The 14,923-nt window shown below is 41.3% G+C and overlaps 1 protein-coding gene across 1 annotated transcript in view; it reads right to left on the bottom strand.

Moving 5' to 3' along the window:
- The window catches only part of CEP290 (centrosomal protein 290), a 3,346,332-nt gene that overhangs the window by 2,759,531 nt on the left and 571,878 nt on the right, over positions 1-14,923 (bottom strand). Inside the window, exons 10-11 of the mRNA XM_044087863.1 lie at positions 7,558-7,647; positions 7,338-7,460 (exon numbers count right to left, since the gene is read on the bottom strand). Coding sequence (XP_043943798.1) covers positions 7,338-7,460; positions 7,558-7,647 — 213 coding nt within the window. The remainder of the gene's footprint in view (positions 1-7,337; positions 7,461-7,557; positions 7,648-14,923) is intronic.

The raw sequence follows: 14,923 nt of genomic DNA, 5'->3' as shown, positions 1-14,923 counted from the left end.
ACTGAAAAGGAAACAACATTAGCAGGCCATTAACTGCCTGGCTCCTCCTTGCACCTTCCTTTGGACAAATTAATTATATTCTCCAGCCTCCAGTACTGCAGCACCACTCTTAAGGTGCGTGCTATACAGTCTTGCTACTATTTCACCAATCACCGCTGTTGGCTCGTCTCTGAAGTTCCTTAAATTCTTAGTATACTTTCTCCTAGTCACTCTGCCAGGGTTCTCGTAGGCTAATATGAGTAATCTCAATTAGCATGTATGTAAACAATGACCAACAGAGAGCTTTCAACGTGTGCCAGGCTAGCTCCAAGAGCCATTTACACAACAAACCCCTTAAAAAAGACATTAAAGTCTTTGCAGTTAATTTTTATAAACTATAAATTCCATTGGAGCACAATTTCTGTTGGGATTTTGTACCTAGGATCAAACAGAGAGAGAGTTTTATACAGTTTAACAATCCCTCCTGATTTAACAAAGCTAACATTAAAAATTGAGAATCGGAAACTACTTGTGCGCTATCTGTCCAAGTATCTAAAGAAACATTACCTGTCCTATTTCAGCCTGCTTTTACAAGGCTTTGCAATTTATCCCCTACTCTAAGTGCTTAATCTGTGAAAACTTCCTTAGATCCTAACTAGACACAAAAAAAAATCACCTTACAGAAAAATTCCTAGATTGTATCATCCAACCAGACTGGCCATTAGGCTAGTCCACGCCCCTCAACAAAATTAATATAAATGCAAAAATTTAACACTGTAACTTCATTAACCATTGTTACTTTTTTAAAGTTAAAGTTACTGTTGCCAACAATTGCGCTCATCCATCAATAAATGTTTTAGACATAAAGAGTCAAACATGTGGAAACTAGTGGTGTGCTTAATTCATTACATCAGAGTGAAGCTTCCAAGTGCATCTGCAGTTAACTCCTACAGACGCCTCTAGGTGTCAAATATTGCTTGTTCACATTTGCATCAATAATTCCAGAACCATGATATGTACAGGGTTTTAAAATATTTTGTCTTAAATGTTACACAATAGCAAACTCAACTGCATTAATATTTGATCTATGTCTAGTGCAGGTAAACAAATATTAATTTATATAGATATATATTTCACATTTTTTCTAAGTATCTCAACAACCAATTAAGGTAGACAGAACTACTTAGCCTTGTATGAAAGCTCTCAGTTAGATGAATGAAATGCTGCTGACAGTATGTGTGTAACTTGAGCAGTTGCTGAGATATTGCAAGTTGTTTACTAAATATTACCAATAGTTACCGTGTTTACTGTGACCTACAACCTTTGGTTTAAGACCTAGAATCTAAAGAATACTACCACTACAAAAATAGTTTGTGCTGAACAGTTTGCCATTTATACTTCTTTCATAACCCCTATGGTTCCAGAGATATGAACATCTGATTGAAATGGAGGACATAATATGATTCGGTCAAAAGGCTTACGCACCGCCCATTGGAAGTTACAGTGCAAATTTCCTGAGCTCTATTGGAGTGAATGAGTTAATTACTCTTGTGGCTTTTTTATTTTGTCCTAAACTAAATGGATAGACAAGCATGGCATAAAGATCCAATGTTGGTCATTACACTGTTCATATTCTCACAAGAGGGAAGCATTAACTTCAATATATGAACTCGACAGCTGAAAATTTTAAAAAACAAGTGTTGCTGAGGAACACACTTTTTTCTCCAAATTTATAAAAAGCCTTCCCATTCTTGTCAGAAGGAGAGAGATTGGTCATCGTCATCTTCTTTCGGCTTTTCCCATTAGGGGTCACCACAGCGGATCATCTGTTTCAATTTCTTCCTGTCCTCTGCATCATGCTCTTTCGCACCAACTGCCTGCATGTCCTCTCTCACCACATCCATAAATCTTATCTTAGGCCTCCTTTTTTTCCTCTTACCTGGCAGCTCCATTCTTAGCATCCTTTTCCCAATATACCCAGCATCCATTCTCAGCACATGTCTAAACCAACGCAATCTCGCCTCTCTTGCTTTGTCTCCAAACTGTCCAACCTGAGCTGACCCTCTAATATACTGATTCATAATCCTGTCCATCCTAGTCAGACCCAGTGCAAATCTTAACATCTTTAATTATGCCACATCCAGCTCTAACTCCTGCCTTTTTGTCAATGCCACCGTCTCCAACCCATATAACATAGCTGGTCTCACTACCCTCTTGTAGACCTTCCCTTTCACTCTTACTGGTACCTGTCTGTCACAAATCACTCCTGACACTCTTCTCCACCCATTCCACCCTGCCTGTACTCTCTTCTTCACCTCTCTCCCACACTTACCATTACTCTGAACTGTTGATCCCAAGTACTTAAACTCATCCACCTTTACCAACTCTACTCCCTGCATCCTCACCATTCCTCTACCCTCCCTCTCATTTACACACATATATTCTGTTTTAGCCCCGCTGACCTTCATTCCTCTCCTCTCTAAAGCATATCTCCACCTCTCCAGGGTCTCCTCAACCTGGTCCCTACTCTCACTACATATCACAGTGTCATCTGCAAACATCATAGTCCACAGGGCCTCCTGTCTGATCTCATCAACTCAAAAAGCAAATAATTAACCACCTTAACTTGCTGTGGATAATGGAATCAGATAGGATGCCAAAACTCTTCCCTCACTGATGTTATTACTCCCAGTCATAACTAGAAGAACATAATTTTTTTAGTCATACTAACTAAAAGTGGACCAGTTAACATGACATATCCAGGGTCTCCTCAACCTGGTCCCTGCTCTCACTACATATCACAATGTCATCTGCAAACATCATAGTCCACAGGGCCTCCTGTCTGATCTCATCTGTCAACCTGTCCATCACCACTGCAAATAAAAAAGGGCTCAGAGCTGATCCTGGATGTAATCCCACCTCCACCTTAAACGTATCTGTCACTCCCACCAATGTCACACTACCCTCGTAAATATCCTTTACCACTCTTACATACTTCTCTGCCACTCCCGACTTCCTCATACAATTCCACAACTCCTCTCTACGCAACCTGTCATATACTTTCTCTAAGTCCACAAAGACACAATGCAACGCCTTCTGACCTTCTCTGTATTTCTCCAACAACATTCTCAGAGAAACACTGCATCTGTAGTGCACTTTCCTGGCATGAAACCATACTGCTGATCACTAATCATCACCTCCCTTCTTAATCTAGCTGCCACTACTCTTTCCCATAACTTCAAGCTGTGACTGATCAATTTTATCCCTCTGTAGTTACTGCAGCTCTGCACATCACCTTTATACTTAAAGATAGGTACCAAAAGACTTTTTCTCCACTCCTCAGGCATCCTCTGACTTTCCAAAATTTCATTAAACAATCTGGTTAAAAATTCCACTGCCATTTCTCCTAAGCACCTCCATGCTTCCACCGGTATGTCATCTGGGCCAACAGCCTTTCCATTCTTCATCCTCTTCATAGCTGTCCTTACTTCCTCCTTGCTAATCTGTTTCACTTCCTGATTCACTAACGCCACATCATCCAACCTTCTCTCTCTCTCATTCTCTTCATTCATCAGCCCTTCAAAGTACTCCTTCCATCTACTCAACACACTCTCCTCACTTGTGAGTACGTTTCCCTTACTATCCTTTATCACCCTTACCTGCTGCACATCATTCCCAGCTCTGTCCCTCTGACTAGCCAATTGGTACAGGTCCTTTTCTCCCTCTTTAGTGTCCAATCTCTCACACAACTCTCCATATGCCTTATCCTTAGCCTTCACCACCTCTCTCTTTGCCATGCGCCTCATCTCCTTATACTCATGTCTATTTTCTTCATCTCTTTGACAATCCCACTTCTTCTTCGCCAGGAGAGAGATTGGTATTAACCAAATATTTAGCAGGAGCTGGATTCAATAAACCAATAGCTGTTGGGTCCGATCTGGAATGAGTGTATAAAAGCTTAAAAGCTTCTGGCACTTTATATAGCCTATCTGCTTTTTGAGGTAGCAGGCTGGCTGTCAGGGAAGCTACAGGCAGTAACAAAAACATCCTCCAAAGCAGCCAGAACAGGAGGAATGGGAGTAGGTTCAGGAAATTCCATTTGTAACAAATCATAATACTTCTCACTTAAACAAATGATTTACTCTGGAACCAGTTTCAGAGGAAACAGAATCATTCAAAAGTACTGGTGAAAGTCACACTCTCCTCAGAATCAGAATTCTGTGAGGACAACACATTGTCTGTGTCTTCATAATCATTTCTGATGTCCAAACTCTTGCATCTCTTCAGAAAATGAAGACTCCCTTTTTCTTTTACCAGAAATAGCCATAAAGGGAGGGTCAGGATCCTGCTATAAACCGCAAGTTAAGTCCAATAAATTACTCCTCTCCAGGGAAAATGAGACAGGAGAGGACACCGTTTTTTTTTTATTTCTGACAGGAATTTCTACACAAACAGAACCCCTTTTGCCAGCAAAAATTTCCCTCTTCCCTACGGACGGGCAAACTTTTCTGGCTAAGCAGAGTTGCATTCTCTGTTCCCTTCTCCCAGGACCAACAAGAGTAGCTCTCCTATGCCTGCCAAGGGTGCTCCAACAGCTGTAGAGGATGTGTCTTATCCCATGGTGGCTGTCAGAAGTACGCCAGCGGGAACCAAGGAAAAAGTTGAGTGGTCCAAGGAAAAAATTTTGGCCACAGCAGAACCACTCATCTGCTGTTGAGGCCCTTTAGTACCCTGCTGTGGTGGCAAAGGCTGCTTGACAGTTTTCTTCTTTTTTTGGCTGGAAGAAGGAAAAATCTAGGAACTACAAGAATGTTCAATGATTAAGCCAAAAAAGGGTCCTGTCAGCAACAGTTAGTAAAAGAAGGTAAGCTGTAAAATAAGTAACTTCCCCCATTGAAATACAGTAAAAAGCACTATATACACTTACCCCATCACCCAAAGTTAAAATAACACAACTTACCAGAGGAAAAACATATTTAAAGTTAGTTTTAACAACCCTTTGGTAAACAATGAAAAAAATAACTCTCTAGTTTAAAAGTTTTCAAAACTCATGTGACACTCATTAAAATCACTTTCTTCTAGCTTAATTTAATTGAGTTATACAGAAAAAAGTAAGCTTTCTGTCATAAAAAGTAAAGTGCAAAGTTTTTTTCCCCATGGGGAACTTATCTGCCCAGCAATGGAATAGTGTTAGTGGCCATCAATCCCCAAAAGCCCACACAACAGGGCCCTCTTTGGCAGCAGGAACCTGTGAAGGCCTTGGCACCTGACATTAGGTCAGCTCAACTCAAGTATACTAATGGTTTGAGAGCATGAAAGGGCCCCCTGAAAGATTTGAAAACTGGTTGGCTGCTACATCATTAGCAGAATATAACTCATATAGCTTAGGCTATTGCAGAAGTGAGCTTTATGAAGAAGATCTTATGTTATTCCTACTGACTGGAGTTTTTAGTTTCATTTACCTTCTTTTATTAACTTTATTGTCAATAAAATAAAAGGGGCGGCCACGGTGGTGCAGTGGTTAGCATTGCCGCCTCACAGCAAGTTCTTCTCGGTTGATCCCTCGGCTGGGGTGCCTCTTCTGTGTGAGTCTGGATGTCCTCCTGGTGCGCGTGGTTTCCCTCCGGTGGTGCCGGTTCCCCCATCCCAAAGAGACATGCTGCAGGTGGAGTGTGCCACTCTAAATGGCCTAGGTGTGCGGTGTGTGGTGTGCACCTTGGAAGGTTCGGAAGCGCCGGCGACACCTGCGACACCGTGAAACTCCACTGCCATTCACTGCCATTCACGAGAAAGGTGATCCTGTAGGGAAGAACTAAGAAAAGATTGTCAATAAAATAAAACATTTAATAAAAGTAAATAAAGTGCACTGAACTTGTCAAAACTGCCTATAGTATCATTCAAATACTTAAACACGTATATATATATATACACACACACACACACACATATATATATATAGATATATATATATATATATATATATATATATATATATGCGTGTGTGTGTGTATATATATATATATATATATATATATATACACACACACACACACACACATATATATATATATATACACACACATATATATGTGTGTATATATATATATATATATATATATATATATATATATATATATATATATATATATATATATATATATATATATATGGATGTACATACATACACAGCATCTTCTGAATTTGGATGCTACAGAACTCAAAGGCATCAATGACCCCAAAATAAGTCGTCAGTTGTCAGCACTATCACATTTAATATGTCTTATTAACAACAAAAATACTTCAGGAAATTTCTCCCGTGCATACAGCACATCGGGCAACGAGTGCCTTTCAACACTTGTTTCCATAGCAGGTACGGGTTTTACAGGGTCGGGTTGCTAGCCCGAGAACCAACCTTCCTCAGAGAGTACACCACACACTTACATGCATACACACACCTAGGGCCAATTTAGAGTGTCCAGTCCACCTACTGCTTGTCTTTGGAATGTGGGAGGAAACTAGAGCACCCAGAGGAAACCCACATGAACACAGCGAGGACATGCAGACTCCACACAGAAGGCAGCCTACCCAAGAATCGAACTGGAGAACCTCTTACTGTGAGGCGACAACACTAACAGCTACACCACTGCGCCATCCTACTTCAGGAAATACCAACATTAATAAACCATTATATTCTACCTTGTTCAGGAGTCGTAAAATAAAAATAATACGCATTTCAGTGACCAAGACATTAGCTGGCAGGTATAGCTTGGAAGGAAATGAAAGAAGAAAAAAACAGCAATAGAAACAATAACTTCCCCCCATTGAAATACAGTAAAAAGCACTATATACACTTACTTGTCTAAATGCACAATGCAGCACTAGCTGGATTTAAAATGCATAAGTCAAAAACATCTGGTACTACACAAGAAGGAAACTCAAACTGTAGCTATTTTTTTAATAAAATGTAATAATACATTTTTGACAGCTTTATATGCTGTAACTGAAAGTATAATCATCTTTGTTTGCTTTTTACTTCTTCATATTATTTACTGTATTATATAAACTATATAAGGGCTGCCCCCAGATTGACCAAAAAAAAAAAAAATCATACATCCTAGGACAAAGGCAGCATTAGCTCTCTAAAGAAACAAAGCAGCTCACTTAGAGTGGAATTTGCTCTGGATTTTAATATGATTCTTCACAAGAAGCTCAGCTTTGACTCTGTGTAAAACTTTTGTTCTGCTTTTCTAAGTAATCATTGTCAATTACACTACTTTTGTTTAGAGTATCTCAGGGAGATAGAACCTAATGTAACTACTATAGCTGGCTTAATACTATTTGAGCTTTCTAAGTGTTACCTGTCGCAGTGCCATGACATTATTCTTGTCAGAGTCCAGATGTGCAAGTCTTAACTTTTCTTGAAGGTCCCGCAACATTTGTTGATACTCAAGGAGTTCATCATCTTTCGCTAACAACACGGCCTGCAAAGTAATATGCGTAACATTAAGAATGATGGTAAGACCCAAAGTTCACAACTCTGCAAACTCAGCTTACTGAACTACAGCTTAGCAGTGATACCTTCCACTCCTCAACTTTAGCATTGACGGCCATCATAACTGGATCATCTTCATCATTCCTAGCTTGAAGCTGTCGGGTCAGTTCTTCTACCTGATTAAACACACAACAGCATACATTACCAAAAATGCTTTTTTATATACAAAGCATGAAAAGAAAGTCTGTCAAAACAGAATGTCTTTACTTACAGTAAATGCTTTACATTTAAAACATGAAAAATTGCTTGTGGAAACCCATCTCTGTCATTGCATACATGCTTAATTTCTGAAAAAAAAGACTTAATCACACATATTCTACATGATGCTTTGCTTTCAGTCTGTTTATAACATGTTATTTCCTCTTAAACCACATATAAACACTAATCAACAGTTAAAAAAAGTTAGAAATTGATAATACGCTGATGCAAAGGGAAAATGTCATGCTGTGAAGTTGACAGCCCAAGTTCAGTAACTGTGCTAAATAATTCAGAAGGGTCATCTAGGAAAGAAGGGTCAAGAGGCATATTAGCAGCTCTCTTTCCCTGAAGACAATAAGGGAAATGTGCCTCTCATGGACTTCTTTTAGGTGGAAGTCACAAGCATAGCAACAATCAACAATAATTAAGGAAGGACACATTGGAAGACATCCTATGCTCACATGCAGGAATTTACCAAAGTGCCAGAAATACCAGTCCCTGGATCAGGTTCAGAGCAGTCACCCCTTACTATGCAACCCTAAAAGTACAGTTGTGTACCTACCTTAAATGTAGATGTTCGAGTGTATTCACTGTTGCAGTCATTACTCTTGGGTTATCCTGCTGGAAGGCTACCCGCAGTCGGCCAGAATTCCAAAGTCTAGGTCCGGCGTCTGTTGCTGTCGCCTCTTCCCTGACGTCAGTGCACCAGGGGTATAAAAGATGCAGCCTTCGCCATTTTCTTCAGATTTTCCTGCCCCAGATGTCAGGTGCCCCTAAATTGGAAGGCTGAAAGAATATGCCAATAAAAATGCATGCACAAAAATAACATGTCCTTCATCTACAACCAAAAAGGTTGTATAGGATAGAGAAGTGCAGATAAGCCCCAGCAAGGAAAAGGGGGATGGTGGGTGGGTAACCTGGACTGCAACAGTGAATACACTCTAACATCTACATTTATGCTAGGTACACAACTGTACTATGTTCATCGTGTTTCACTGTTGCAGTCATTACTCTTGTGTTGAATCCCAAAGCTGAGGTAGGGTGGCTGGGCTAAACAGGATTAGGAGACGCTATGAGGCCCTGCAGAACTGCAGTGGCAAAGCCTGCTCTGGACTTAGAGTAAAGAGGTAAGTGGTAGTGCTTTGTGATGGTGTGCACTGAACTCCAAGTTGCAGCCTCTAAGATATCTTTGGTTGGTACTCCTCTGTGGAAGGCTGCTGAAGTGGCTGCTGCTCTGGTGGAATGAGGCCTAATATCCTTAGGCACTGCTTTGCCATGTTGAAAATAGCAGAAACAGATGCAATGGCCTATCCATTTACAAATAGTCTGTTTTGAGATAGCCTTTCCTTGTGAATCTGCAGCATATGACACTAAAAGTTGCTCAGTCTTTCTGAAAGCTTTAGTTCTGTCCAAGTAGAATCTTAACTGTCTGTGTATGTCCAAAGAATGCAGAATTTTCTTACCCTTGTTCTGTGGATTAGGATAAAAGGTTGGCAAGTGAATGGTTTTGGTTGAGGGCCACACTGGACACTACCTTAGGCATAAATGTAGGGTTCATCCTCAGAGAAACCCTGTCTGGATGGAAAATGATGAAAGGTTCCACAGCCATGAGTGCTTGTAGCTCTGACTGAGACTCACCTTGCAGAGGTTATTGCTAGGAGCAGAGCTGTTTTCCAGGATAAGTATTTTATATCTGCTGTTGATGCTGGCTCGAAAGGAGGCAGTGTGAGTTTTACCAAAACATAATTGAGGACCCAGGCTGAAATTGGTGCTCTCCTTGGAGGCCTAATGTTTTTGGCCCCTCTGAGGTACTGCCTTATTAAAGGATGAGAAAATATAGGTGGTTCCATATTATAATGGGCTGAAATGGCAGAGGCATGAATCTTAATAGATGAGAAAGAAAGGCCTTTGTTTAGCATCTCAGTTAGGTATTGTAAAATCTGAGGGATATGTGGTACACACGTGTCTATGCCTTGTTCCTGGTTCCAAGCAGAGAATCTCTTCCATTTTTCTGCATAAGATTTTCTGGTACTGGGCCTCCTGGCCTACAAAATAACATCCATAACAGCTTTTGAAAGAGTAGTGTTCTGAATGGATACATTATCCACCATGCTGCCAGATTTAAGGTCCTGAGTTTGCTGTGCAGGATCTGACTGTTTTGTTGGGTCAGCAAGTGAGAAGTCTGAGGCAGTATCCATGCTGGACCTAGAGACAAGCTCTTCAGGACTGGGTACTAGCGCTGGCGTGGCCAGTCTGGTGCAATCAGTATCATTTTTGGCTTCTCTTGTCTGACCTTTAGGAGTACCCTGGGTAGGAGAGGCAATGGGGGAAAGGCATATACTGTTAGATTTTTCCAGCTGAAAGATAGGGCATCCACTTTCCATGCTTGCTTGTGATAAATTCTTGTGCAAAATCTCTGCAATTGGCAGTTGTGAGGGAAGGCAAATAGATCTATGTCTGAGCATCCCCATTTCCTTATTATCATGCTGAAGACTTGTGGATCCAGTTTCCATTCGTGGGGATCCATGAGGTTTCTGCTTAGTTCGTCTGCCAGAGTATTTGTTTTTCCTGGCAGAAATTGCACTTGCAGGTGAACTTGAAAAGCCAATGCTGTGTCCCATAAGGTCATTGCTTGTCTGCAGACGGGGTAGGAATGTGTACCTCCCTGTTTGTTTATATACCACATGACCATAGTGTTGTCTGTCTTTTTCAGTAACTGTCCTGGATGAAGTAGGTCCTTGAAAGCTGTCAGGGCATTTTGAACAGCTAGCATCTCTTTTTGATTGATGTGAAGATGCATCTGGTTTGCAGGCCATGTGCCCTGAATACATTTTCCTGCCATATGGGCCCTCCCAGGCATAATCTGATGCATCCATTGTCAGTGTTTGTCTGGCTGGGGGTAAACTGAATGGCAGACCCTCATTGTGGTGACAGGCTTCTGCTCACCATCGAAACTCCTGTTGCAGGCAGGGAATGAGTGCAATTACTGTCTCCAGGCTGTGGCAATGTTGAGTCCAAACACTTTTTAGATACCATTGTAGTTTCCTCATATGCAGTCTGGCATATGGAATTAGTAGAATGCTGGATGCCATGAAACCCAAGGCCTGCATGGTTTTCCTTGCAGATAAGTGGGTTTTTGTTGCCAAATTCTTGAAGTAAGTAGTCAGTTGCTTTTGTTTGTCTGGCGTGAGATAAGCCATCTGGGCAGTTGTATTTAGGCTTGCACCCAGGAATATTATCTCTTGAGAGGGCACTAGTTTTGATTTCTTTTCATTTACTGTGTACCCTAGGCCAATTAGTAATCTTTTTACAAACGCCAGATGCTTTAGTAGAATGTCTTTGTTCTCTGCTTGAATTAGGCAGTCATCCAAGTAGGGGTATATTTGAATTCCTTTTTGTCTGCAAAATGCAATTACTGGTGCCAGGCATTTTGTGAAGACCCTGGGCACAGTAGATAAGCCAAAGGGCAGTGCAGAGAATTGGTAATGCATTGAGCCAGCTATGAATCTGAGGTATCTTCTGCAAGATTGCCTGATTGGGACATGCAGGTGTGCCTCTTTTAGGTCCAAAGTTACGAGCCAAGCTTTCTTGCCCAGCATGGGCAGTAGCTGCTGTAGAGTTAACATCTTGAATTTTGCAACTTCCAGAAACATATTTAGTATAGACAGGTCCAGTATTGGTCTCCAGGTTTTGTCCTTTCTCGGTACTAGGAAAAGTCTGGAGTAAAATCCTTGCCCCTGCTCTTGTTGTGGTACATGCTGAATGGCCCTCATATCTATGAGGGCTGTAATTTGTTTTTGTGCCTCTGTCCATTGATTGTGTGGCAGGTCTGGCATACCTTTTGACCTTGGTGGAATGTGAAAATTGAACCTGTACCCTTGGGACACTATGTTCAGGACCCATTTGTCTTGGGTAATCCTTTGCCAATTTGATGAAAATAGTGCTATTTTCCCCCTAAGGGGGCTGCCAAAAGAAAAGTGCTTGGATCTGGTAGAGGAAAGTCATTGGGACTGTTTCCTGAAAGGTTGTGATTTGTCTTCTCCGCTTTTGGAGGTAGGAGCACCACATTGTTTAGGCCTGTATGAGCCTTGGGGCTGGGATCTGCCTCTGGGACGCCTGTATCTGCCTCTTTGTGGTCTGTCTGACGCTGGAAAGGACCAATTTTTAGAAGGCCAGTTTCTGCTAAACCTGGGTGGCTGTACCTGTAAGAAATCCTTGACTGTCTGCATGGATTTTGATTTATCCTCCATTTTTTTCAACACCTCTTCTGCTTTAGAACCAAACAAAGTATCATGCTGTAGTGGTGCATCTAATAATTTTGCTTTAACATGATCAGGCAGGTTTTGCTCCTTTAACCAAGCATGCCTTCTAATAACAGAACCTGTAACAGCGGCCCTGCAAGAGACCTCCAGAGAATCATAACCACATTGCAAAGTATGCTTTCCCACTTGTTCAGCTACATGCAATAAATCCTGCAATTCCTTGTTCTCTGAACATTCAGTATCTGTCAACATTTTCTGTTTAAGCAGTGACATTAAATATTGCTGATATTTAAGCATATGAAACTGACAATTTAAGGCCCTTACGGCCAGGGTTGCAGAAGTGTAGACTTTTTTCCCCCATCTGTCTAGAGACCTGGAATCCCTATCAGAAGGGACAGGGTTTTTTGCAGTGGAAGCTTTAACCCCTTGGGACCCTGAGATATAGTTTCTGGGTCAGCAGCGGGGTTTTTATACAGGAATTTATGAGTATCCAGGACCCTGTAGTATCTGTCTGGCTTAGCAGGTGCAGGGGGTAAAGAGTCTGGAGACAGGCCGGACTCTGAAAATACATCATCTACAATGTCTAGAACAGGTGGAATAGCAAGGGGTCTGTGCTGAGGAAGTAGCAGAAAGTCTCTGAGCCTTTTCTTAGATTCAGAATAATCTTGGCTCTCCCAGTGGAAATGTTCCCTCATAGTATGCAGGGTTTCCCCAAAAGAATAATCCTCAGAAGGAGAGGCTGAAGGAATGGATTCTTCAGCATCAGAATCCTCATAGGGAATCATGGAGTAATCCTGTTCAGAAGAGGAATCAGAGGAAATAGAAACCTGATCAGAAGAATCATACTCGGTCTCTTGCCTAGGCCTCTAATCAGGAGGGGGATGGGAGCCCCTGATCAAAGTAATTAGGTCTTCGGCCATTTTAAGCATCTGTTTTTTAGGCATGGAAGTCTGAGTAGGAGAATGCTGTACTTGTTTGTTTGTCTTTAGTGCTGCTTTAGACTTTGTCTTTGAAGCTGAAGATGGCTTAATATATAGTTGTGTAGGTCTGAAGACACCCTCAGAAGCCGATGCCTGCTCAGCGGCTCTGGACCCATCTGAGGGAATGATTTCCGAGTGTCCAATACCTTGAGTATCCAGAGGCCCAGTTGGCTCCACATGGGAGTCGGAAGCGGCCTGTGTCTCTGAGGTAAGGGGCGCCAGGGGCTCCGAAAGCGCCTCACTGAGAACCGGCGACTGGGCTAGCAGAGGCTTCGTCATCGGTTTTGGACCTCAGATGCCTATCTTTTTCCTTATCCTTGCGTTTTTTGTAAACTCCGGTTGTCGGCTGATCCGATGGCATTATATAATTAAACCTTCAGCCAAAGTAATGGAATGCAAAATCGAACTGAAGCTTGATAGTGCGTTGGTTAAATCTAGCACAAAACCAACAACTAGCAACGTTATGATCAGGGCCTAGGCAAGGAATACAGTAAGAGTGAAAATCCTTATGAGGTATTTGCTTCCCACAAGAAATACAATTGTTAACTTTTTCTGACATCGGTCTGGAGCAAGAAAAAAGTTTCCCCAACGGGGTACTTAGCTTTAATGAAAACTTCAGTTCTGAAACTCGTATTTGAAAATCTCAGGAGTCGGCCGACTGGCACTTGCGAACTGCTTTTGCTTCAGGCACCATGCGGCAAGAAAGACTGAAGAAAATGGCGTCGGCTGCATCTTTTATACCTCTGGCACACTGACGTCAGGGAAGAGGCGACAGCAATCGACACCGGACCTAGACTTTGGAATTCTGGCTGACTGCGGGTAGCCTGCCAGCAGGATAACCCAAGAGTAATGACTGCAACAGTGAAACACGATGAACATCTGCACCAAAAGGCAGTTGGAATGATCAATAAGGATTGTCAGATTGATAGCAACCTAGACTGAATATAATTTTCGATGAATGTACATACAGTACATCCTTTGGTAGTTGTAATGATTGGAGTGCCTGGTCTGAATCTGGAAAAGCCTAGGTAAAAGATGATATCAGACAGATTTCAGATGACAGCAAGGGAACTTTTAATAACAATAACTAACTGAAACATCTGGCAATATTCATCAGACATAAAACAAGACTGTTATCTACTGACAGAAGAGCAGGAATCAAAAATACGTCTAAGAATTGCCAAGATGATACCTTGTACTTACTGATGTGCTAAACAGCCCAACATTCACCTGTTCTGCGATGATCACCCACGGAAAGAAACACACCACTCTATGAGATATTCCTTATAAGAGTAGACAGTTGAAGTGTCAATGTCTTCACAGTATTTTTTTATATGTAGCACATTCTAATGGCAGTCCATTTAACTTTTTCCATGAACAATAACAAGATAAAGTCTATGGACTATGATTACTTGCAGACATAATGTAGGCAAGCACAATCCACTCCTAAGCTTACACAATCAGAATCAGAAGCTACTAAAAAGGTAAGCTCCCTAATCTCTGAAAATAAAGATATATCTGAAGACTTTCCAAAAATGCGCTTCATCCACATCAGAGGTTACATCAAATTGTTTACACCTTGTCGTAAGATAGAGTTGCATTAAAGGATAACTATCTCTGAGATTAAAAAAAAAAACATAATGTCATGGTGTCTAAATGCAGACTCCACTAATATACCGCGTCTAATATATTTCCTTCATTAGGCAAAGGTAAAAATATACAATGTATGACACACAGCCACTAAATTTTGACTCATTGCCACCAAGTCCAAATTCAGGCAAAACACTAATCCACCATACTGCTATAGCGGGCTACAAAGAGGTATGACTAGACTGAAAAGGCCTCAGTCACCATTCATACCATAATTAGTATTTTTTCTTAACAAAAGTTTAATTCACCACACAGCTGTGGTTGGTAAACACAGATCTAAAGGGGTTCACAAATTACTATAC

This window comes from Protopterus annectens, chromosome 11.part0, assembly GCF_019279795.1.
Source record: "Protopterus annectens isolate FY-2018-M chromosome 11.part0, PAN1.0, whole genome shotgun sequence".
In the NCBI taxonomy this organism is placed as follows: Eukaryota; Metazoa; Chordata; order Ceratodontiformes; family Protopteridae; genus Protopterus; species Protopterus annectens.
This window is presented reverse-complemented; position numbering and strand designations above follow the sequence as displayed.